Genomic DNA, 23,840 nt, shown 5'->3' on the forward strand with positions numbered 1-23,840 from the left:
CTGAGGCAGCAGATGAATTGATTTGTCAGCCAATTATAACTACCGCAGTTGAGTGTTTGAGTTACATGACATATGATTTGTGGGTATTTAGCACACCACTGCGTCATTGTAAGATGATTAATTGAGCTTCATGCAAATTCCTTTCATGAAACCTTGAAAAATGTTAGACTTACATGGCAATAATTACGGTTACATCTTAAAACCAGTAATCTTTGTTTAGCCAAGTGTGACGGTGCCAGCAGACGTGGCAGCAAACTTTAAGCTATGTTCCAGTAGCGCCTCTAGTGAGAATTACCCCCAACCAGCAGTATTTAGTTATATTTCTTACTTTTGTGGTGTTTAATGAAGTTATGTAGACTGTAGAAGTGTGGTACGTGGTCAATAATCTATAGATTCCATTGTTTGTGTAAGATAGAGCACAACATCTTTGACGTTTGGTACGTAACAAACATTGCTGGTTACCTCATGCAAACCACACACGATGAGACCACCCATGCAATATCTGAATATAATCTACTTCTACTGTGTCGAAACAATTTGCAATGTTCGGAAATTTCCGCTGTGCGCATTTGGTTCCGGAGTTACACAAAATACAAATTCTGTATATTGTTCATTTCACCAAAAAGGCTAGGCCGACATATCTTTTAACAGTGTGCTTGACTCATATGTTTTATAGTTACCGAGCAATTAATCACACGTGAGAAGATTTGTTGCGTGTGAGTTTGAAGCCAATGTTATACAGAAGTTGCTGCGAGCAGGTGGAATGAACGACCACAAATTATCGCAATGTCCACAAAACGTCACGGGTTCAAACAACCACATCAAATCTGAACTGTCGGCCTTTGGGAATGACATCTGTGCATGTAACCGCATAGTTAGGATTGTGACGTAGCTGGAGTTGGGTAATCGAGAATTAATGCCAACTGATTCTGCTGCACATGTCAAAGTTTTGAAAAAATGATATAAAACGGCTGTGGCTTTAGTTGGAGAGACCTTGAAAACGTAAAGTGAGATTAATGTTGCGCCACAAGTGTTCCGGGACACGAAATATGGCGTGCTATAAATTTGCCTCACAATAAATAACCAGATCAAACATACCGCACTGACATGGGGGTGTGAAACAACCTTGTTAAGAGCATAATTCAGAGTCCTACCAACGCAGAGACAAACAATATTGAACTTACTCCTGCTGAGACAGTTACCTTGAAGTTCTTACACACCGCAACAACAGGGTATTTTACATTGTAAAAATACTGGTAATAACAACCAGCGCCTTTGTGAGTGAAACCGTTTAGTAGACCGAGATGTTTTGCGCAGATTGGATAAAGGAACCACTTGTCAATTGATTTGTATGTATGTCTAAATGCAAAGCAAATGTTGAAGCTAGTTCAACGCTTGTCCATTGACGCAGGTTAGCACAAATGATCGTTTTGTGTTTGATTTCGTTCAATATTTCAAAAATTTGCTGAGTAACATTCGTGTAATTCTTGCCCGGCCAATGGAAAAACTTCGTAAGTCTTAACCATAAATCATACAATACAAATAGCGCGTCTGGTTTGCGGCCGAAATGACGTCACAAATCGGCTTTTCGCTTTCAAAGAATTGATGATTATGACGCGCAAGGGTAGATGAACAGCTTAAAAACTTTTCAAAGTGACATGGTTCCCACTTTCTAATCGATAATCCACAAAATCAATCACCACGTTCTAACCATCGTAATGGAAGACACTTGCGCAGCAAACATTTTGTAACAATCTGACAACTATGACGTCAGCGGAACCCCAATGACGTCTCACAACCGACTAATTGAAGAAGCAAAGAAAGAATACAAACAATTGAATTTGCATTGACAATTGTAATGTCGGTTACAACGCATTTACATGTGAGAAGAAATGCCCGATACGGGGGGATTTCCCCTCCCACAATCAACTTCAAAGCTTCCTCGCTATTCATGACGTCACAGACGAGCCTTTGTGACGTCACAGAACCATGTATTACGAGAGAACCACCGTTCAGGAAGGTTTCATTTTCTTGGACGAAGGGTCTTCTTCACCAGGTTTTTTGTTGCTACCAATAATCACGTGACTGTCCTCGTCTTCTGATAGGCTGTCGTCACTCGTGCGGAAAATGGTCTCGGGCTGAGTCCTGTCAGTCAAAAAAAATAACTTCATAATTAGCGGTGTAAGCTCGGACGTCATCCGCACGGCCTACTACTTGAACATTAAACGTAATGTGACGAAATCAATTCGGCCGCTCCCAACTCATAGTTTCAAGTTGGGACAGGCAGTAATAAATAAACCACTAAATACTTACACCACACCACCTACAGTGTTACGATATTACTTAGTGGTAATGTAAAAGCTTTCTACTTAATGAAATACGCCCGTACAAAGCCGTAATGCGACTTACAGGAGTAAAATTTACAAGACAATAATTAATTATATATAAACGCAATATTCATCGATACTGACTTTGCATATGCGTGTGAGACCCATTTTGGATTGCTCTCTGCTGCCGTTGCGTGTTTAAGGATTGCATCACGTGGGTTGGAGTCATCATGAGTGTCTTTAGCGATTGATTTCATGATGAAAGAAGCCAATGTACTGCCGTGGGCCTTTAACCTACCACCAGCACCTGAATAAATAAATGAATGAATGTTATGCAATTTCTGTATTCTCTTTTGGCGCAGCAACGACAGTCGTTGTAACACACGAGTGTTACGTTTTATACGCCTCGTGCAGGCTCACGAGTTTCCACGCATGCAACTTCGTGTGTGATTATTTTTTATTTTAGATTTTTTATTGATAATTTGAATAACCCGTTAGCGACAACTGTCTTGCCCAAAAGACACATACGCCCTCCACAATGGTAGCAGCTGAAATGTAAGTTAAATTGAATAAATCTATTTAACAATAATATAAAAAAGTTAGGCCAAAACTGTTGCCGATTTTTCATATTCAAAGAATCACCCAACCAACCTCCACGTCCAGATAAGGGGGCCATGGGTTTGTGTGATTTGATCGGATCTTTTCGGTCTTTTTCCTCCTGTTTCTTCGTGCTTCTCTCTCGGTCCTCGCGGTACAACGGCAGTGAATACGCTGAAGGACAAAGTTTTAAAAGCAACAACAAAAAAAACGAAAAAAATACAAAGAAAGAAAATTAATCTTAAATTTACGTGTTATAATCTTATGACGAATGAAAACTTCTGATTGATTCAATTTCTTTCGCTTCTTAACCACGGAGAGTTTCGCTCCTCGGACGCTTCTCTCTGGATCGTATAAGATCTTGACATTTCCGTCAGCTGTCCCCACCATTATCTGGTTAAGCTTGGGGTGCCACAAGCATCGTATGGCGCTCTGTAACATACAGATTTTTAGAACAAATGTTACTTGCTATATCCTGACGTGGTGGGACAACGACAATTGTTATAACACGAGTTTTCTGTTTTACTTTCGTGTTACCATGTAGGTTTTGGTTGGTGCGGTGGTTTCAACACAGTGGTCACTAATGAGTTGTCTAAACTAACAGCCATACAAAAAAAAACGACAAAATAGTCATCACAAAAGTTACATACCGATACGTGGTAACTTGTAATAGGTCGTAAGCGGGCACGAGTTGTATAAAACAGAACACCTGTGCCATAACGAAATTACACACATTATATTATTATCAATTTTGAAGCGCATGTCCCAATTTAGTCACTCCCACACTTGAGGTTGTTTTAATGCAGAAATATAAATTAAACATACCGAATCTGAGACTTCAATTTCGTTGACAATTTCAAGGTCAGTTCGATCCATAAACACAATCTTTCCCCGACCAGCGTCACGCTTCACTGACGTTCCCGTCATTAACAATTTCTCGTTGGGGCTAAAGATGCAATCCGTCCTAGTGACAAAAATGGTTTGTGTTACATTAGAACACAGCTGAAATAAAAATAGGAAACAACGGTTGCTATATGTGAAACGAAAGTAGTTATAACACAGGTGTGCCGTTAAATACAGCTCGTGCTAGCTTACGAGTTACTATGTATGTAACTTTATGTGCGAGTTTTTTTCTGTATGACTGACAACTTAGACAACTCACTACTTGGTTGAAGCAATTGTCGCTAAGTGTCTTGCCCAAGGACACAAATGCCCACAGTAGTAGCAGCGAGAAGACTTCTAGGTTAACTGCTAACCATTGTGCCATGGTGCTAGACAATACTTCAACTTACACAGGGAAGAAGTTGGTAAGATCGCATGCAGTAGCCACTGGGTGTTTAATTTTGCGTATGTCCCATAGTTTAACAGTGTCATCCCCACCCCTGGTGCAAAAGGTTTTATTATCGTGGGCAAATCTAATGCTGGAAGTATCAGAGCCTGAGGTGTGAGCGTTTCGTACAACGTGTGTTGTGTGCACCTGAAACGGAATGGGATAAAATTTTGTTACACGGCATGGCCACTAATAAATTATCCTAAAATCAGCCATACCTAAAACAAAAAATCCAAAAACATATTTACTCATAAGTTACATCTGTGGTAAGTCTAAGCAGGCATGACATTTATGAAACAGAACACCCATGGTATAAGGACTGACATTGCCCTGCCACGTGTGGGTAAATAAGTTACATTTAAGAATCAAATTTTCACCAAATATCTGCAAAAGTTACATACGTGGTAACAGGTAAGCAGGCATGACATGTATGAAACAGAACACCCGTGTTATAAGGACTGTCCTTGCCCTGCCATGCGAGGGTAAATAAGTTACATTTACAATCTTTTTTTTATATAAAATATCTGCAGTCATGTCATACCTTCATTTTAACATCCCATAATGAAATGGATCCATCATTGGTGGCTGCTGCCAATAATTTACCATCTCTACTGTAACAGCAACACGTAGGTTGTGCCCTTCTACCAGATTTATCTTTGCATTTTCTTATAGTCTGAAAAGACAATTTTACTAACACACTAATACAGCAAAAAAATTAACATAGTCTTTTACTAACACAGCAAAATAAAATAACATACTTTTAATTTGGATAGTTAACAAGTAAAATGACTTTTTGTTTATACATTTTCAAAGTTTTAATACAGTAGCATTAGTACTTGTCAAAGTATGAGATAATGAATTAAAACAAATTATTTGCTATAAAAAAAAGATTTTTTTTTAAATATTCATAACTGGTTTTAAACATTTGTATATCAGGCCTTTGATTACCTGAAGTAACTCTTGGCATTCATAATATTAATATTTTTGTGAAGGCGTGAAGCCATAGTTTTATTTGTTATGTTAACAACATTTTATGCGGTACCTTTTTTGTTTATTAAAGATATATATAGATTATATATCATTAACAAATATCACTCAAATATATCAAATTTCACTTAAATTTTCTGGTTTACCACATGCAACGGAACTACACAATTTTTTATGCATTAGAAATATTAGACTTTAAAATACCTGGCACTTTTTTCCTTCATCCTTTAACAGCCATGTTCGAATTGTCCCATCATTAGAACAAGTTAGAAATTCATCTTTTACTTTGGGATTCCAATATCCTCCATTTAGCATGGAATTGTGACCCTTCAAAATTTATAAATATATATAATATTAATATATATATATTATTTATTTTTTTATATATTATTTTAAAGGTTCTTTATCGTGACAGAATAGGGCAGGGTTTTTAACAAAATATTTTTATGTTGTTGAGCAAAAATCTTGACTAGCAAAATTGAATGCACCACCAGCCTAAAAAGCCTATTAACAACATGGTAGTGGACATGTGTTATATCCATATTTAAGTTGACAAACTATATTTAGAATGTTTAAAAATTCAAACCTGATTTAGAATTTACTTTTGTGTTTTACAAACTAATAAACTATACTTCGAAAAGTTAAAAAATAAAATCGGATTTTTTAAATTTACTTTTGTGTTGTACATATCATTAAGATATTGATCTCCTTTCACACATTCAAGAACTTCATATCCATCTCGATCAAATATTTTGGCTTGTGAGTTGGCTGCAACAACCAGTATATGCTCACCAGTTGAACTGAAGTCTAAGTTCATCATGTGGTGACTGAAATAGGTAGGTTACTTTTAATAATTAATTTTTAAAAGTATTTTAACATTCTATTTAATTCAATAAAACAAAATAAATGTTAAGATTTTTTTGTTTTATATATTTTTATATATAATAATATATATATATGCTTAACTTTACTACATGGCACTGTAACAGGCTACAGCACATTGATTAATGTTCAAATACCATTGTATGGAGTCCTGTGGGTCAAAAATCGGGACTTAGTCGGGACATGAATAAGAGACTTTGATATCGCAAGCACGTCAGTTCGGACGTACAAGAGTGTTGGGATAATGGGCCAAATCTGGCCTAAATCCCAGCTCTTAAGGACCTCACTCATCCCTACAGAGTAGACCTTACCATTCACATGGAGTAAGATGTCGAAATGACTGCAGAGCTCTATCCATTCCAGCAAAATCCCAAAATCTCATTTCAAAGTCATGACTGCCAGTTACAAGTCTTGCACCTGAAGGATCGAGTGCTAATGAAGAAACGGGCTTCGTACCGTGCTTTAATGAAACTTCATGAGTGGCTGGAATAAAAGTGCCAGGCTGAAACAAAACAAATACATGACATAAGACAATCAGTCTATAACTTTAATTCCCCAACCACAGTGGGTATATTATTTGGGCAATCTTATTTTTATTAGAAAAAGAAAACCAAGTGGTAAATAAACCAACCCGGGTCTACTATTTTGCAATCTTACTTTTATTAGAAACCACATTGTAAAATAAACCAAAGTGAACATAAACCAAAAAAAAAGACTAAAATACATAATATACAATAATACATTCAATAATATAACCTCTTCCTCTTCTTCATCACTCTCATCAGAGTCATCAGTATCTTCTTTGTTTAATTTGTTTCCAGATGATTCCGGAGGCGGCATGGGAGGTCCTATAGTCGCATCTTCATCACTTTCTTCTCTAAAAATAATTTTTTTTTTTAATTTAATACAATTATTTTTTTACAAAGGTTTTTTAAAATATGATAAATACAAAAAAATACAACTTACTCAGATACTGAAGGTTTCTCTTTTGTTGGTACAGCAATATTATTCAGCTCTGTAGAATATTTTTAAATTCATGATTTTACAAGTGTATATGTGAGAGTCAGAAATACAGTATATTGCATTAATTATTACACAAATACATTATATTTAAATACCAAGATTCTTCTTGCTTCTTTCTTGAGCAGTACGTCTCGTTTCTTCAAATATTGCTTGAAGGTCAAAAGATTTTGCCTTTTTTCCAAAACCTCCAAACCCCATGACCTCTTCCATAGATTTTCCCGCAGAATTTGAACTCATTTTTATAGATTTATCTAAACTTTACATAAACTTTGGGAATCTAACATACAAAAACTACATTAACAAATGACAATGCGCAACCCAAGATAGTCTCACGATGCAAAAATTTAATTATTGTAATCTACTCAAACTAAATGGCCATATATATAGATATGGATTTTTGTCTGATACATTAAAAAAACATGAAATCCTGTTTGAAACATGCAAGTGAACAGTTTTTGAAATTGAGGCGCAAACATGAATACTCTAATGAAATAATAAAAACTGCATTAAATATTTTATTTAAGCATAATGACTTTTGTTTCAGTTTATTTCTTTTGATCAGACTTTTGTTGCTTGGATTGAGCCAAAAGTTTTGTCTGCATAACTTCAACTATAAGTTGTCTTGTTTTAAACTTGTGCTGCAGAATTGGTTGGAACTTTTCCATCTGCTGCTTCACATAGTCAGATTTCCGCTTGAAAAATTCTTCAGCTTCGGAAATATTTTTTTCAACGTAATAATTTGTACCAATATCGATTAAAACTTTATTTGTATCCACCATGTTCGCTGGGACATATAGGGAACTGGTAAGTGGTACAAGAACACTTTTACCCTCATTTTCAGGGGTCATGGATTTTAACAAGCAACGTTTTGACGATTCAAACTGAGTTTGTGCCCCTTTTAAAGACTGCATTGAACTAGCGAGATATTCAATCTCACTGTCAAACTGGTCATGCAGCATCTTCAGCTGTGGCAACTGGAGAGTGGTCAAATTAATTTCTTGTCCTTGTTTTGCTGACATGTTGAGACAATTTAATAGAAAATTTAAATAGAAGAACCTAAAACAGCAACAATGAAAAACAAGAAAATTTATATTGATTGTTTTATTTGCCTTTTTTTAATTCTGACGTTTATAACTTTAGTCTTGCTATTATGAAGCATCTAAAAGTCTATGTTTTGCAATTTCTACCAACTACCTCTCAAAAATTCCCACAGCAATTTAAAAAAGAAACAGAAATTTTAGAACTGAAATCCGAAAAAGCATGCGAAACTGTTTGACGGAAACAACGGAATTCCAGCAATTAGAAAGCAGGCGAGGTTGAAGGGGACAATTTAAAATCCTAGTTATTTCTCAAATGACCCATTTCCCCCGCCTTTTATGCCACAGGCATTAGTAAAGTTAATCACCAGCAGCACCACTATCTATGCAGTTAACGCGGGATCACACTTCACACCACTGTTCTGTTTGGCGGGAAGTTGAAAATAAACGAGGTGAGGTCGTGACAGAAGCGTGGCCGGTACGTCCTGCCACTTTTTTACCCCGGTCATGCCACTTTTTTTCTTGGCCCTGCCACTTTTTTTCCCCGGCCCTGCCACTTTTCCTCTCCGGTCATGTCGCTTTTTTTCACGGTCCTGCCGCTATTTTTTCCCGGTCCTGCCACTTTTTTTCAAATCCTGCCACTATTTTTTCCTTAGTCCTGCCATTTTTTCCTCGGTCCTGTCAGTTTTCCCCCCCCGGTCCTGCCACTATTTTTTCCGGTCCTGCCGCTTTTTCCTCAGTCCTGCCACTTTTTCCTCGGTCCTGCCACTTTTTCCCCGGTCCTGCCAAATTTCTTATTTAAATCCACATTGACAGATGTCAGAGATCATTCTTAAATGGTCTAAATATATTTTATTTTTTCAGTTTGGCAGTGTAAGGGCGATAGACACAACACACATACTACAACGACAGCAATGTTATACTGGCAAACTTATGCTGGTGCTAGGGCTGAATACGTGCCATCTAGACTTTGCGCCACAATCTAAAGGTTGTAAGACCTAGAAAGTATATGCATTTACATGAACTCAATAAATACCAAGATCTATACAAAATAAATTTATAACTTTATAGTTGGCACTTAGTTCTCGCTCGGAATCCATCTGTACATGTTCACACATTGTAGTACAAGAAAGCTATAGACACAGCATATTTTTAGATGGTTGGTAACGGCCGTTAACATGGTGAACGCGCTACTAGAAAATTGTCTGCTGTGTACCATGCAAGCCATTCATGACATGCAAAAGGCGTTAATCTGCCACATTCGCATATCGAGTAATCCTGATTGTGCTTGCGTTCGAATTCAGTAATGCATGTTAATTGTGAAACACTGCGTTGACTCTTCAGTTCGACATCACTGTTCGTGGTGAATTGGTACACAATACTTAATGCGGATATGAGAATCTGCAGTACAAGATCGATTTGGCCAATATTCCTGTAGTGTCATTTTAATCTATGATAAACTAAACAAGATATAATGAGCAAGCACTGCATTCAAATATTTTTATAAGTTTCAAAACAGTTTGGGATCCACCACTTAATCCATTAAGTTAAATTTTACAATGCAATAAAATCACTCCAAAAAATCTTTCCAGGGTTACCATAGCTCTGAAGTTTTAAGAACATAAGGACAGAAAATAAAATAAGATTTCCGATAATAAGTAATTTGTTCTAACACAACGATATCTACATGCACTGGCGCCGACTCCCAGAGATGCGGAAGTCATGAATTTTGAAACACGTTAGATACCGAGGTAATAACGCTTAAGCTGTCCAGCGGTCACATACCAATCACTAAATCGGAGCAGTATAACGTTATGTTTAAGCACTTACAAAGTATTCATTGGGGGACAACGGAGGGACAGAGGAACGGAGGGAAACTGAGTACTAAAAGGAGGGAAAATACCGTTAATAAAAGGAGGGAAGGAAGTAAAATGGAAGGACGGAGGGAAACAATATTTCCTTTGCTTAAACCCCATGGGCAGAGGGACAGAGGGAAACTATTTTTTACTACCAGTTTTCCTACCGTCCCTCCACTTATTTTGGGGTTTAAGCAAAGGAATTATTGTTTCCTTCCGTCCTTCCATTTTGCTTCCTTCCCTCCTTTTAGTAACGGAATTTTCCCGACTTCCCTCCTTTAGTAGAGTGGTTAACAATACCCCGATACTGATAAGCGATGCCTATGGCGCTTAGTTTAATTATGACGTTACGTTAGGCACCTTCAAAATTTTTCCAAACTTGGCGCCTAATGAAAAAAAATGTTCCCCTAAAAAGAAGTAAAACTATAATTGCGCATAAGCAAAACATACAGACAAATCTTAGAAGTATAGAGTGTATGGTAACCTTGGATACAATTAAATCAATAGCATTGCTGTAGATATTTAACCATAGGAAACATTAGGTTTAACGGAAAAAAAATATTATAGAAACAGTTAGACTTACCACTTTTAGCAACTTTTTTGCAACTTAATAATTGGTCTGCAAGTGTAGCTATTCTTCCAACAACCCACTCACATAAATGGCAATGATAATGACTACGTTAACTCTCCTTTGCACTTTTCCTTGTGATGCAATGTTTTCGACATGGTAATGTATTATGTAATGACTGTAATAAGATTAAGTTTACTTAAACTTTAAAAACGCTCGTATATTTTACAAAAAATGCTCTTACCTTATTTTCCATGAAGCATACGCTTAATTCTATGTAAATAATGTGATTTAAAATGTTTGATAAACAGTACCAAGGTGATCCTAGAATACAGATAATGTAGCGGCCATTTTCGATACCTTCTACTGGTGCCACCAACCTAAAATTTGGACACTGTACTAACTAGACCCCAGCGGTACCGATTCTAAAATCAAAAATTTAAAATTCGAAAAAATATTAATTATGAATATTAATATTCGTCATAAAAACATATTTATAGAATTTTCGCACGCACCAGCTTTAAATATGTTGTAGCGCTACTTAATAGCTACAAAATGAAACATTTTTTTCTTCAAAAAAATGGGGGCTTGGGTATGAAATATAAAAAAGTATGACCATAACTTGAATCATATAAATATCAAATTTTCAATTTTTTTTGCAAAAATATAACTTACGCATACATCTATGTTGGTCACTAACATACCATTCCCATTAAAAAAATAATTAATTTTAATTTTTTTTTAATTATGAATATTAATATTCGTCATAAAAACATATTTATAGAATTTTCGCACGCACCAGCTTGGAATATGTTATAGCGCTACGTAATAGCTACAAAATGAAACAGTAATTTTTTCAAAAAAATGGGGGCTTGGGTTCAGAATACAGACAAGTATGAGTCAAATATCTCAAATCATATGAATATTAAATTTTCTAAAAATATTCGCGAAAATATAACTCACGCATACATCTGTGTAGGTCACTAACATATTTTTTCCATTAAAAAAATAATTAATTTTAATTTTTTTTAAATTATGAATTTGAATATTCGTCATAAAAACATACTAATAGAATTTTCGCACGCACCAGCTTGGAATATGTTATAGCGCTACGTATTAGCTACAAAATGAAACATTAATTTCTTTAAAAAAATGGGGGCTTGGGTTCAGAATACAAACAAGTATGGTTATAACTCAAATCATATAAATATCAATTTTTCGATTTTTTTTTTGCGAAAATATAACTTACGCACATATCTATGTAGGTCACCAACATATTATTTCCTTAAAAAAAATAATTAATTTTAACTTTTTTTTAATTATGAATATTAATATTCGTCATAAAAACATATTTATAGAATTTTCGCACGAACCAGCTTGGAATATGTTATAGCGCTACGTAATACCTAAACAATGAAGCTTTAATTTCTTCAAAAAAATGGGGGCTTGGGTTCAGAATACAGACAAGTATGAGTCATAACTATAATTCCTTGTTCATATATTTTATTTGCACGAACGCTAAAATTATACGCGCATAAATCGACATACATGTCATTCACAAAAATAAATAAATGCGGAAAAGTTTATGTACTGCACCACGGTTCTTTTTATACAAGTTTTATTCACCAAAACACCCAAAGATTTTTCAATATGGCTATTAACCTACGTCATAAAAGCATGGTAATACCATCTTGTTTCAAATTAAAATCGGAAATCTAATAGTTCCACTAAATAACTAAAAAGTAAAACATTAATTTCCTTAACTGGGTGCGGGGATGGGTGTCAAATATTGTGAAGAATATTCGTATAACTTATGTCACTTTACCGTTCATTGACTTTTTTTTATTCAAACTAAAAAACAAAAGTTGTTTTTGTAACTAAACATTTGTTTTGCAATAACATGTTGTTGTTGTTGTTGTTCTAAGTGCAAGAAATGGCTCCATTTTGACTGCGTCGCTGAGGAAATACCTAGTGAGGCTAAACGTATCGGCGTTAAATGGTTTTGTATCAATTGTTCTGAATAATTTGTTTACTGCCTAACTATGTGTTTTCAGTTATATTCTACAGGTATCCGACGATGATCAACGAACACACAACGAGGAGATCACTAAATCTTTGGTCACTATTCCTCACATTTTACTCTTCTATTAATTCTGCATCGTACTTCTATTAATTCTGCATCGTATTAAAGAACAAACCCTAATCTTAGAGGCTTCAAGAACAAAAAACCTTTTGTATTAATTGAAACAAATAAATTAAATTCTCGATGTTTCTGTACTTACGTACGGATAGGATAAAGTAAATGGTGCGGCAGTCGAAGACTTTATTTAAATTCAAAGCATCACATTTGAATGTACGTATTTACTGTTTATTATATTATTTTTTATTATATGTATAATTTTTGCGTTCGTGCAAATAAAATATATGAACAAGGAATTATAGTTATGACTCACACTTGTCTGTATTCTGAACCCAAGCCCGCATTTTTTTTGAAGAAAGGAAAGTTTCATTTTGTAGCTAATACGTAGCGCTATAACATATTCGAAGCTGGTTCGTGCGAAAATTCTATAAATATGTTTTTATGACGAATATTAATATTCATAATTAAAAAAAAATTAAAATTAATTATTTTTTTAATGGGAATGATATGTTAGTGACCTACATAGATATGTGCGTAAGTTATATTTTCGCAAAAAAAATCGAAAATTTGATATTTATATGATTTAAGTTATGACCATACTTGTTTGTATTCTGAACCCAAGCCCCCATTTTTTTAAAGAAATTAATGTTTCATTTTGTAGCTAATACGTAGCGCTATAACATATTCCAAGCTGGTGCGTGCGAAAATTCTATTAGTATGTTTTTATGACGAATATTAATATTCATAATTTAAAAAAAATTAAAATTAATTATTTTTTTAATGGAAAAAATATGTTAGTGACCTACACAGATGTATGCGTGAGTTATATTTTCGCGAATATTTTTAGAAAATTTAATATTCATATGATTTGAGATATTTGACTCATACTTGTCTGTATTCTGAACCCAAGCCCCCATTTTTTTGAAAAAATTAATGTTTCATTTTGTAGCTATTAAGTAGCGCTATAACATATTCCAAGATGGTGCGTGCGAAAATTCTATAAATATGTTTTTATGACGAATATTAATATTCATAATTAAAAAAAAATTAAAATTATTTATTTTTTTAATGGCAAAAATATGTTAGTGACCAACATAGATGTATGCGGAAGTTATATTTTTGCAAAAAAAATTGAAAATTTGATATTTATATGATTCAAGTTATGGTCATACTTTTTAATATTTCATACCCAAGCCCCCATTTTTTTGAAAAAAAAAATGTTTCGTTTTGTAGCTATTAAGTAGCGCTACAACATATTCAAAGCTGGTGCGTGCGAAAAGTCTATAAATATGTTTTTATGACGAATATTAATATTCATAATTAATATTTTTCCGAATTTTTAATTTTTGATTTCAGAATCGGTACCGCTGGGGTCTAGTTAGTACAGTGTCCAAATTTTAGGTTGGTGGCACCAGTAGAAGGTATCGAAAATGGCCGCTAGAATATCTGTATTCTAGGATCACCTTGGTATAAACAGTTCACTTCAGATGCACAAAATGTTTTGTTAAATTGTTGACAATAAAGCTTCCAAGTTATTTAAACTTGAAACAATATCATCAAAATAAATTTGTTTCGTTCAGATCTGAGAAAGTAGATAACAAAATGGCGACGCGAAAACATGCGGGAAAATTAGAGTAGATGTACGGTAGATACAGTAAAGAAGCGGAAATTAAAGGGGAGTCAACAAAAAAGAGGCATGACCGGGTCGAAAAAGTGACATTACCGGTTAAAAAATGGCATGACCTGGGGTAAAAAATGGCATGACCGGAAAAAAAAGTGGCATGACCGCGAAAAAAAAGTGGCAGGACCGGGAAAAGAAAGTGGCATGACCGCGAAAAAAAAGTGGCAGGACCGGGGAAAAAAAGTGGCAGGACCGGGAAAAAAAAGTGGCAGGACCGGGGAAAAAAGTGGCAGGACCGAACGGTCACAAAAAAGTTTAGACCCTTATTGAAATAAACTTTGACGGTTCCTGCGTAAATATGCAACGATTTCCTTGGCAGAAAGTGCCCAGGAAAGAATATAAATAAAGAATATAGAACTCTATGCACTATATTCCATATAGGTTCGTTCGATTTATTATGGTTTCTACAATCTAATTTGTGTATTGAACACACCCGTGTAATATTGAACTGTGTTAATTCAATTTTCGTTAACGTTGGCCTTATAGTCGATAACCACCTAACCACACGCTATATTCACTTAATTTACGTTTAGTTAACAGTCTAGTGTTTCTGCTACAACATGTTTTGTTTTCACACTTTTATTAACCTGAAAAATATCCCCGCCGTATAATTTACAGCGAAACAGTTCAGGCAAAAATCCTTACTTTTTGAGGCAAAGCCGATCATCGCCAGCTCGCATCTGCAGCGAAGGAGATAAAGACGTCACAAAACCACAGTCGATTCGCTTGCCATTTGCGCTTGTGTGAACTTGCAATTCAGCGTTTAAGTTCTAGAGCATTCAGTGCATGTAAGAGGGCAATGCATACGATAAGTATATAGCAATATTCTAGTTTTATGATCAAGTATGTAAACTCAAAATGAGCCAATACGCGGTGTGGTTAGATAAGATGTAATCCAAGGTTCAGACACATATGATCTTGTACATATGTTATAATTAAATGGGAATTGGTTAATGATAAATCAGACCGCATCCTATTGTAAACATCTCGTTGTTAAATATTTTAATAAAAGAGCTCTTTTTTTATTAAGTAGCTTTAACTATTGGTAGTAATCTCATCTATGTTCGAAAACATGGTTTACACACTTCAATATATTTTTGCGTCAATTGGTCCATACCCTTTTACCGTTCTGGCAATTTGTGTGGCTATGTTGTTTCGTTGGTGGAGAAGACCGCATGGTCTCCCACCGGGTCCGCGGGGAATTCCCCTGCTTGGGGTGATACCCTTTATGGGTGAGTTCCCTGAAAGAGTTATAAAGAAATGGAGTTTAGAAAAATATGGACCAATCATGTGCGCCCGGATGGGAATGGAGGACGGAGTCTTTTTAAATACTGCGGAGGCTATTAAAATGGTAAATGATTTACGGTGTCGAGATAGCGACCGTTGAATTTGCACTGGGCACTATTGCACATGCGCTGTAGGTCAGAACAAATATACTGTTCCGGTCCAATTTTAACACGACCCTTCGTTGGAAACGTTTCAGTTACGACGTTTACGTTCCTTGAAACAGTGCAAAATGTGTTTAATAATATTTTGTCCCGGAATGTTTTCCAGGCGGTCCGTATTTAACAGGCCTGGTATTATTTGTTCCGACGTTGCTGTGCATGCAGAATAGCGCCGGGTATACAAATTCAACGATCGGAACAAATATACAACGACAACGGCATGCATATTGTACTAAATACAGTACGTGTGACTAATATTTTGTTTCAGGCATTTTGTGATAAGAGTGAACATTTAAGTGGTAGACCAAGAACAACAATCTTTAAGCAAGTAACAAAAGATAAAGGATTGGCATTGAAACAGTATGGTAAAGATTACAACATCATACGGAAATTTGTTGTGCGTACTCTTTCCCAGTAAGTATTTGTATGGCATAAGTTTACGAGATCAGGATCTATATTGCTCTGCGTAAATGCCAAGGTGTATGACTACAATACATTAAATATAAAGGCAAACTCAAATACTACTACGTCCTGTGTTTCGTTTTTAAACCAGAGTCGCATACATCGTAGTGTGGGGGAAGACGGGACACTTTTAGCACATACTATCCAAATAACCTGATAGTGTTTTTAACAATTAACAGCGGTCTAGGGGAGTCGTGAGGATACGGTTTTATATTTCTTTGGATGTTCTTTGTTTACTACCAAATGGGACGAAATAGAATAAAAATGTGTCCCATCTTCCCCCACACTTCTATACAATGTATTGATACAGATGGGGAGTCGGGAGAACAATGATTGAAGATCAAATAGTCGAAGAAGCTGGACTACTTGCCGATTTTTTGAAAAATAAAACAAACCAACCAATTGAACTTAAGGTAATATAGCATTTCTTATTGTTTTTCGAAGAATAAATTTATGTAACATTATTTTCAGCTTTATTTTTATGTAATGACTTCAAACATCATTGGACGAGTTGTTTGTGGGAGACGCCATGACTTTGAAGATGAAGAATATCATGAAATTCTTAACAATATACAAAAAGTGTGAGTGAAACTGTGTAACCAAACTCGGTATTTATTAAACTTGCATGTTAAGTGGATTCAGGGCTAGATTTCCCACGCCCTTTACCCCAGATGTTTTCACCTCAACTACCCCCCTCTTTTTTGGCTGTTTCCCCGTGACTCTACCCCTCTTATTTTTTGTTGGGTTAAAATGTATCTAGTAATGTACGCTTCCAAGGTCAAAGCAACTATAACAGTATTTCCAAATTTAGCTTGGGTGAAGCGGATGACGCAAAGTTGACACTTCTCATTGACCTTTTTCCTGGTCTAAAACACCTACCATGGTTCCGTGGCGCTAATAAAAGAATGATAGAACGAGTAAAAAAAACTTTGGGTAAGGCAATTACATACAAGTACTTAAAATTCAAAATAAAATACTAAAAATACTACCTAAACATTCGGCAGAATATTGCAAGGGTGTCATTGAAGAACACAAGAAAACATTTGACAAGAACAACCTTCGAGATTTAATTGACGCCTTCTTATACGAGCAACAATTTGGAAAGGAGAGCAAACGAAAAGTTTTATTGGTAAGATTTCCAGAATTCACTTTTAATTACATGTTTTAAATGATTCTAACTTAATATTCAAACACAGGGTTTACATTTTATAAATGACGCGCTTTCTTTGAATAACGAATATGTTCTATATATACAAGTATGTAATAAGTTATATTCATTATTTGTCCCTCCCATAGCAAAGTGATTATACCGCATCTGGTTCAGTCCAGAGTTTGAGTTAAAGGCTGCTACCATTGTGAACCTGTTTGTGCTTAGACAAACACTTACAGTCATACAGTAGGTTAAAGTAAGACGGGACAGGTTTTCATTCTATTTTAGTGTCCAAAGTAAACCAATAATGTTTAATTGTAAAACCACATCTTTACTTTAGATACGGTATCCTAAATCTAACCTCTCCAGTTAATGTGAATTTCCTTACAGGAAGATGAACTGGTGGTCGTAGTTCGAGATCTGTTTACTGCTGGTTCTGAAACAAGCAGCTTAATGATATCATGGGTATTAATAATGTTACTACATCACCCAGAACATGCAAAGAAAGTCATCGAAGAAATTGATGATGTTATGGGTAAGACCTTAAAATACTTAAAAATATTTTCCCTTTAATTTCAACATTTGGATATTGTTTCTAAAATTGGAAATTTACTGTTGGTAGGGCCTAACGGAGCCCCAAGCACCAAACATAGAGATAGGATGCCCTTTACTTGTGCTGTGATCCAAGAGACTTTTCGATGCAAGATTGTTGCTCCTATTGGAATACAACATTATGCACAAGCCACTGTTGAGTTGGGCGGTTATATCATTCCTCAAGGAACAATGGTAACATGAGTTTTACTAGTCAATTATTATCTGCTTTCTAGCACAATGGTAAGCACACCTGTCATTAAGAAGTTACAGGATCAAGGTGGTCGCTTCTATCCTTGTAAGCCTATGTCCATCGGTATGACACTTGGCAGAAATTATTTACCCAGTGGTCATTTTGGAAGTGTTTGAATTCTTAGTCATACATTTATACAAAAAATAGAACATATCTTTCCATTAAATAACCACTCACAAAGCTACATACGGTGTAACTCGTAACGAGCACAAGGTGTATGAAACAGGACATCTATCACGTAACAACTGTCTTTGCCTCGTCACGGGTGGTGTATAAGTTCCATCCATCTACTACTCTTTCCTCTCATTTACAATGTTTCAAAAAGGTTTACTCCAATATTTGGGGCGTTCACAATGACCCAGTAGCTTGGCCCAACCCTTCTAAGTTTGACCCGTACAGACACATAAGCAAAGATGGAAAATTCTTTACCAGTAACAACATAATATCATTTTCAACTGGACCAAGGAGTTGTCCGGGAGAACCTCTGGCAAAAATGGAAATATTTTTGTTTGTCACAAAAATATTACAGAAATTTGAAGTAAAAGCTCCCCCTGATAAATTGCCATCATTGGTTGGTGTAAACTGCTTGTTGTTTAGCCCAGAATCTTGTGAAGTTATTTTAACTGAACGATAGATGAAGTGCAAATTATGGGATTCATACATAAACAAACTTGCATTAATAATGTAAGTTTAAACAAAAATTAACACCATAATTAAATGTACATAACCTTAAAACTGATTTTTGCATTTGTGGGCTTGCTAATTGTTTTACAGTTTTAAGAGCATAAAAGAGTTGTCCTTTCATTTTACTGTAAAAAAACCTGTACAGACTATAACACAAGAGAGCACAGCTCTAATGAGAGGGCTCATAACTTTAAATGTAAAAAGTTCTGCGTGGAGCCAACATGCATTAATTTTGCTGGCATTATTACTTAAACAAGCATAATTATCCTAAGTCTACTTTTAAAGGTGATATCAGATAATAAAATTAATTAAATGTTGTTCATGTAAAAAAAAGTGTTTTTTTACCGATTTGCGTATTGTGATCAAGTTCATGCAAAGCGAAATAAAAAAAGATTATAATTTAACTTTCCTCTTAGCTTACCTTAATACAGTATCCCCTTACATTTCTTTCGGTATGGCACACTGTACTATTAACATATATCTCACTAGCTTAATGTATTGGCAGTTACTATAACTACATTACTAAAAATACGAGTAAATTACATTATACCAAGTATAATGCATAAAAAGTATGTAATGGTTGACTAAGATTATAATACTATATAAATATTACTTTGTGCATACAAGGGTGATTATAAAAACTGCTGAAACAAAACAGTGACTGAATAAAGTTCCGTTAATAAAACTAAGCATAAACTGTCATGCTGTAAAACAATTAGGCACTATTTTCCCTCGCTGGTGTAGCAACCTTTTGTTTACTTCGAAAGGCAACGTAAGAATATAAAACGCTTCCAAAGACACTAGAAAGAAAATAAATGGATTAGTAGTTTTATTCAAATGAAAGAATGTCATTTATTTATTCTCACATGACTGGGTAACTTTAAAAGTTATAACACAGTTGTTTTGTTTCAAACATCTTGTGATTGTTATATATGTAACTTTGTAAGTGATATTTTTCGACAGAACTGATAATTTGAACAACCCCGTTAGTAACTACTGGGTTGGAATAACTTTCGTTTATATTTATTGTTTTGCCTAATGACATAAATGCCAACAGTGGTGACAGTTTTGAGCCTAACATTGCTTTTTTAAGGGTGAGCACTGTATTATAATACCAGTATTGTAGATAAATACCACATGTGTACATTACTGTATAATAAAAAAGAAGACCTTGTTCTAACTTATTGTCCCGGCCATTTATGAATAGATGATTAAATGTAATTTACTCATGAATAGATGATTAAATGTAACATGGCTGGAAAATGACAGTTGTTATATTACAGGTGTTCTGTTTCATACACCTTATGACAGCTTACAAGTTACCACGTATGTTACTTTTTGGGTGAATATGTAAAGCAAAACAAGTGATATTCAGTTATTTGTTTTTACCTGATATTTATTCCAATGAAGTTCAACCAAGAGAAAATATAATCTCCTCCAAACACCATTCCAATATATGTAACTGAAATGTTCTTGAGACATCCTACTACTGTAGTTGTAAGTGCAGAGTTGTAAGCGGTACATACAGTTATGGAGTACATCAATATAAAACTGAAATAAAAATATATGTATAATATATAATTAGAAGAAAAAAAATAATTTCATCTTGGCAGTTTTTTCACAAATATTATTAAAAAAAAAAAATCAACAACATTGTAAGAAAATGACATGCACATATTACTCAAAAAATTTAAATGTTTATATATATATTGTTTGAAATTTAGTCAAAAATCTTTTATATTCAAAAGTTATTGTATTTTTATGTATAATTTGATCTGCATTGTTTAATGTTTCAGTTCTTTTAGTAGCAAAATGTAGAAATATGATAAAAAATATTTCAAAACACTTATCACTTACACTACATTTTTTCACTATAAATTGGTAATAGATTAAAAATGTAATACCTTAATATAGACTGCATTTTTTAACTCAGTTTACATTTATATACCTACCCCATAACACATGAAGCGATGAACTGAACAAGGAAGTACATATTATTCCATCCATCAAATGAGAGAGCTGATTGAATATCCCCAGTGAAAAAAGATAGGGCTGTAGCTGGTATGATCATGAACAAGCAATTGTAATAAGTTATTCCATATTTTCCAAGGTCCTATATACAGAGAAATCAGAATATTTAAATGTAATGTTTGTTCCTATGTCTTAGTGGTTAGAGCAATTGCGTCTGAACCAGAACAAGTTTGAGGCTTAATGCTGGAATTACTGTTTCTGTATATGTCTTTAGACAAGGCATTTAATTGGTACTATTGCTCCAACCCAATGGTTTGCAAATAGTCAGCCATAGGAAAAAATCACACACTACGTTACATTATGTTTTATTACAACCATCGCTGATGGTTCATCAATGTCCTGCTTATTACGTTACGACCATCAGTGTAGAACAGTAATCTGACAACACTTGCAATAATTTAAAAATAAAAACTTTCACTATCTATATGGGGATAATATGCAAGTCTCAAAACATTTCTGGTGGACATTAAAATGAATTAAAACACGGTATATTTATATTTGTTACATTATCTGTAAGCTAAAAATAAAAATATCTCAAACCTTTGAATTGAGTTGTTGTTTGATGTAAACATTATTAGCAGCAGTGAAAAGATCATTTACAAGAATAAAAATATAACCAACAAGATCAAATGCAAGATCATTACTGCAATAAAGTTTATAAGACTGAAAATGAAAAGTATATATATTTATTTTATTATATATTTAATATCTGTTAGAATTGTTGCATACAGTTACAAAATAGTGTTTCAATTTAATGGTTGGCATTAAGTATAAAAGTATTTGATATATTTTGCATACAGTTACAAAAAACTGTTCAAATTGAATGCATTATGGATATATATATATCTGTCACTTACCTTGCAGCAACAATTGATCCAATAATCATTGTAAGAACAGTTAAGACAATCGTTGAGCTGGGTTTCTTTCTAAGACATTACAAGCAAGTGTTAAAAACATGAATTATAAAAGTGACCATCAATTGGATATCCATATCAAATATAATGTTTTTTTACACAAAACATAGTATCATGTCTATGAAATGGGGCGAGAAACAAACATTTTCACTTAAATAATTTGGTATTTGTGTTTTGATTAGCTTTTGGAAGACTATGTTAGTATTTTGTATTAGGAAGGCAGTTACCCCTACTCTGCCCTGAAACTAATGGCAGAAGCCCTGTTGTTGTTTGTTGCACATGTGACAAACTAGAGACTAAACTTCTTATGAAAGTGTCCAGTGATTTTGTTGATTATAAAAGGTTAATTTTTATAGCAGTTACAATGAATTCGCCACTGGTATAAAAATTATATGATACTGCAGACGTACAATTAAGTAGGGTGGAGGAAGACGGGACACTTTTAGCATCTAATATACAAATATCCTGATCGTGTTTTAAACAACTAACAGTGGTCAATGGAACACTTAAAGCACTCAGTTTTATCATTTTTTTGAATGCTTTTTGTTTACTACCAAATGAGATGACAATTAGAATGAAAAGGCGTTCTATTTTCTCCTACCCTACTATATATAAAAAGCCTAAATGGTAACAAAACAGCTTTTACCCCAGTATATAAATCTCAAGCAACATGGTGAGGAGAATACTAAATCTTCTTAAAACAGTGAACATTGGCAAGCTTAGTTGTTTGGTACCAATGAGACCACATACCAGATTCCCCATGTATAATAATGGCAACGGAAAAATCTGTAAAAAGAATGCATTATGCAGAAATTGGGAATTTCAAAGAAATATACAGACTATGCGAATATTTTAATACAAACATGTTAGCCCATATGCAAGATGCATTTTCAATTCGTTTTAATTTTTCGTTACTTAGTTTTTTACACCAAAACTTTTAAAAATGAAATGACGAAAATATGAAACAAAAACTTGCAAAAGATCTCTGCACAGCAGACCATTCATACACATACCTTTTGTGGTATAGTCATATTGAAGTCAGGAAAAGAAACCAAATTTAATAACTTCCCAATTCTTAATATGATGATTGCTGCAAGCATTTGGCCCAATCCAAGAAACTGAGCTGAAGGAAATCTGAAAAACAAAAGTTGTTGAAATTTTTTTGTGTATAAGTAAGTCTCATCATCGTAGCAGCAATAGGAGATAAAATGACCAGTGTAAAATAGCTATGGTATATTAATAGCATTTCAAAAATCACTTTTAAGCTACATTCCACACATTGTGTGTGTAACATGATGAACAGAGACAAATAACGTATTAGGTTAGCCATAAAGGCAAAGAATAATGTGAACTTTAATTGTACATGTCACATGTGTGATGTGTTCTATTGCAACATGAGAGTTATATATTATAAAATTAAAGAGCGGAAGGTATTTATTGCACAAAAGGTTTATAAAGATTAAAAAATGATTGACAAGAGAAAATGCACTTACTTAAAACTTGTTAAAACACTTTTGTTCACGATTACAATAAGTATTGAGGTGGATGCGTAGAAACATGCTGCAGTAACACGTTTGAATGTACTCGCATGCAAACTATCATCCATTTTGCTCTTGAAACGATTGCCAATGTCTGAATACTTGAATAGCAGGTTACAAACGTAGTTTACTACGTCACAATATTAGAAGTGGCCGCCGTCGTAACAGTGTTTCCAAATAAATAGCGAGAAGCTGAACATTTTACTGATTGTGCGAAGAATTCATTATAGACTTACATAGGGTAATTCAACGTACAATGGATTAGGATATACGTTACCGGTATGTTTATGTTATTGTGAGCAATTGATCAAAAAATCGAATCGCGCACCGTTTGTGTGGTATTT

At 34.4% G+C, this 23,840-nt stretch overlaps 4 protein-coding genes across 5 annotated transcripts; 1 reads left to right on the forward strand and 3 right to left on the reverse strand.

The window, feature by feature from the left end:
* Positions 1-1,835: 1,835 nt before the first annotated feature.
* Positions 1,836-7,401, reverse strand: LOC149732635 (WD repeat-containing protein 70-like). Its single transcript, XM_089882475.1, has 13 exons — positions 7,242-7,401; positions 7,090-7,138; positions 6,880-7,000; positions 6,435-6,625; positions 5,915-6,068; positions 5,446-5,568; positions 4,796-4,927; positions 4,217-4,401; positions 3,750-3,888; positions 3,176-3,356; positions 2,979-3,098; positions 2,472-2,634; positions 1,836-2,145 (listed from the first exon to the last, which is right to left on the reverse strand). The coding sequence occupies exons 1-13, from the start codon at positions 7,381-7,383 to the stop codon at positions 2,013-2,015; spliced, it is 1,833 nt and encodes a 610-aa protein (XP_089738601.1). The 5' UTR covers positions 7,384-7,401; the 3' UTR covers positions 1,836-2,012.
* A 21-nt stretch (positions 7,402-7,422) lies between these two features.
* On the reverse strand, positions 7,423-8,235 carry LOC149732636 (prefoldin subunit 5-like). The gene has a single exon (XM_089882507.1). It carries the CDS (start codon positions 8,163-8,165, stop codon positions 7,692-7,694), a length of 474 nt encoding a protein of 157 aa, XP_089738633.1. The 5' UTR covers positions 8,166-8,235; the 3' UTR covers positions 7,423-7,691.
* Positions 8,236-14,334: 6,099 nt separating this feature from the next.
* Positions 14,335-19,189, forward strand: LOC149732637 (cytochrome P450 2C5-like). 2 transcript variants are annotated; one of them, XM_089882479.1, is made up of 10 exons: positions 14,335-14,809; positions 15,047-15,779; positions 16,142-16,287; positions 16,646-16,748; positions 16,807-16,916; positions 17,147-17,268; positions 17,340-17,464; positions 17,876-18,020; positions 18,108-18,271; positions 18,655-19,189. In XM_089882479.1, exons 2-10 carry the CDS (start codon positions 15,489-15,491, stop codon positions 18,961-18,963), a joined length of 1,515 nt encoding a protein of 504 aa, XP_089738605.1. In that variant the 5' UTR covers positions 14,335-14,809; positions 15,047-15,488; the 3' UTR covers positions 18,964-19,189. The 2 variants fall into 2 exon arrangements, with proteins under 2 accessions (XP_089738605.1, XP_089738606.1); XM_089882480.1 differs by having other exon boundaries at positions 15,082-15,779.
* Positions 19,190-19,491: 302 nt separating this feature from the next.
* Positions 19,492-23,615, reverse strand: LOC149732638 (nucleotide sugar transporter SLC35D2-like). Its single transcript, XM_089882493.1, has 8 exons — positions 23,452-23,615; positions 22,972-23,092; positions 22,605-22,744; positions 21,902-21,970; positions 21,585-21,687; positions 20,966-21,126; positions 20,403-20,564; positions 19,492-19,813 (listed from the first exon to the last, which is right to left on the reverse strand). The coding sequence occupies exons 1-8, from the start codon at positions 23,562-23,564 to the stop codon at positions 19,729-19,731; spliced, it is 954 nt and encodes a 317-aa protein (XP_089738619.1). The 5' UTR covers positions 23,565-23,615; the 3' UTR covers positions 19,492-19,728.
* Positions 23,616-23,840: the final 225 nt, after the last annotated feature.

The sequence above is a fragment of the Ciona robusta genome, chromosome 8 (genome assembly GCF_009617815.1).
Source record: "Ciona robusta chromosome 8, ASM961781v2".
Taxonomy (NCBI): Eukaryota; Metazoa; Chordata; class Ascidiacea; order Phlebobranchia; family Cionidae; genus Ciona; species Ciona robusta.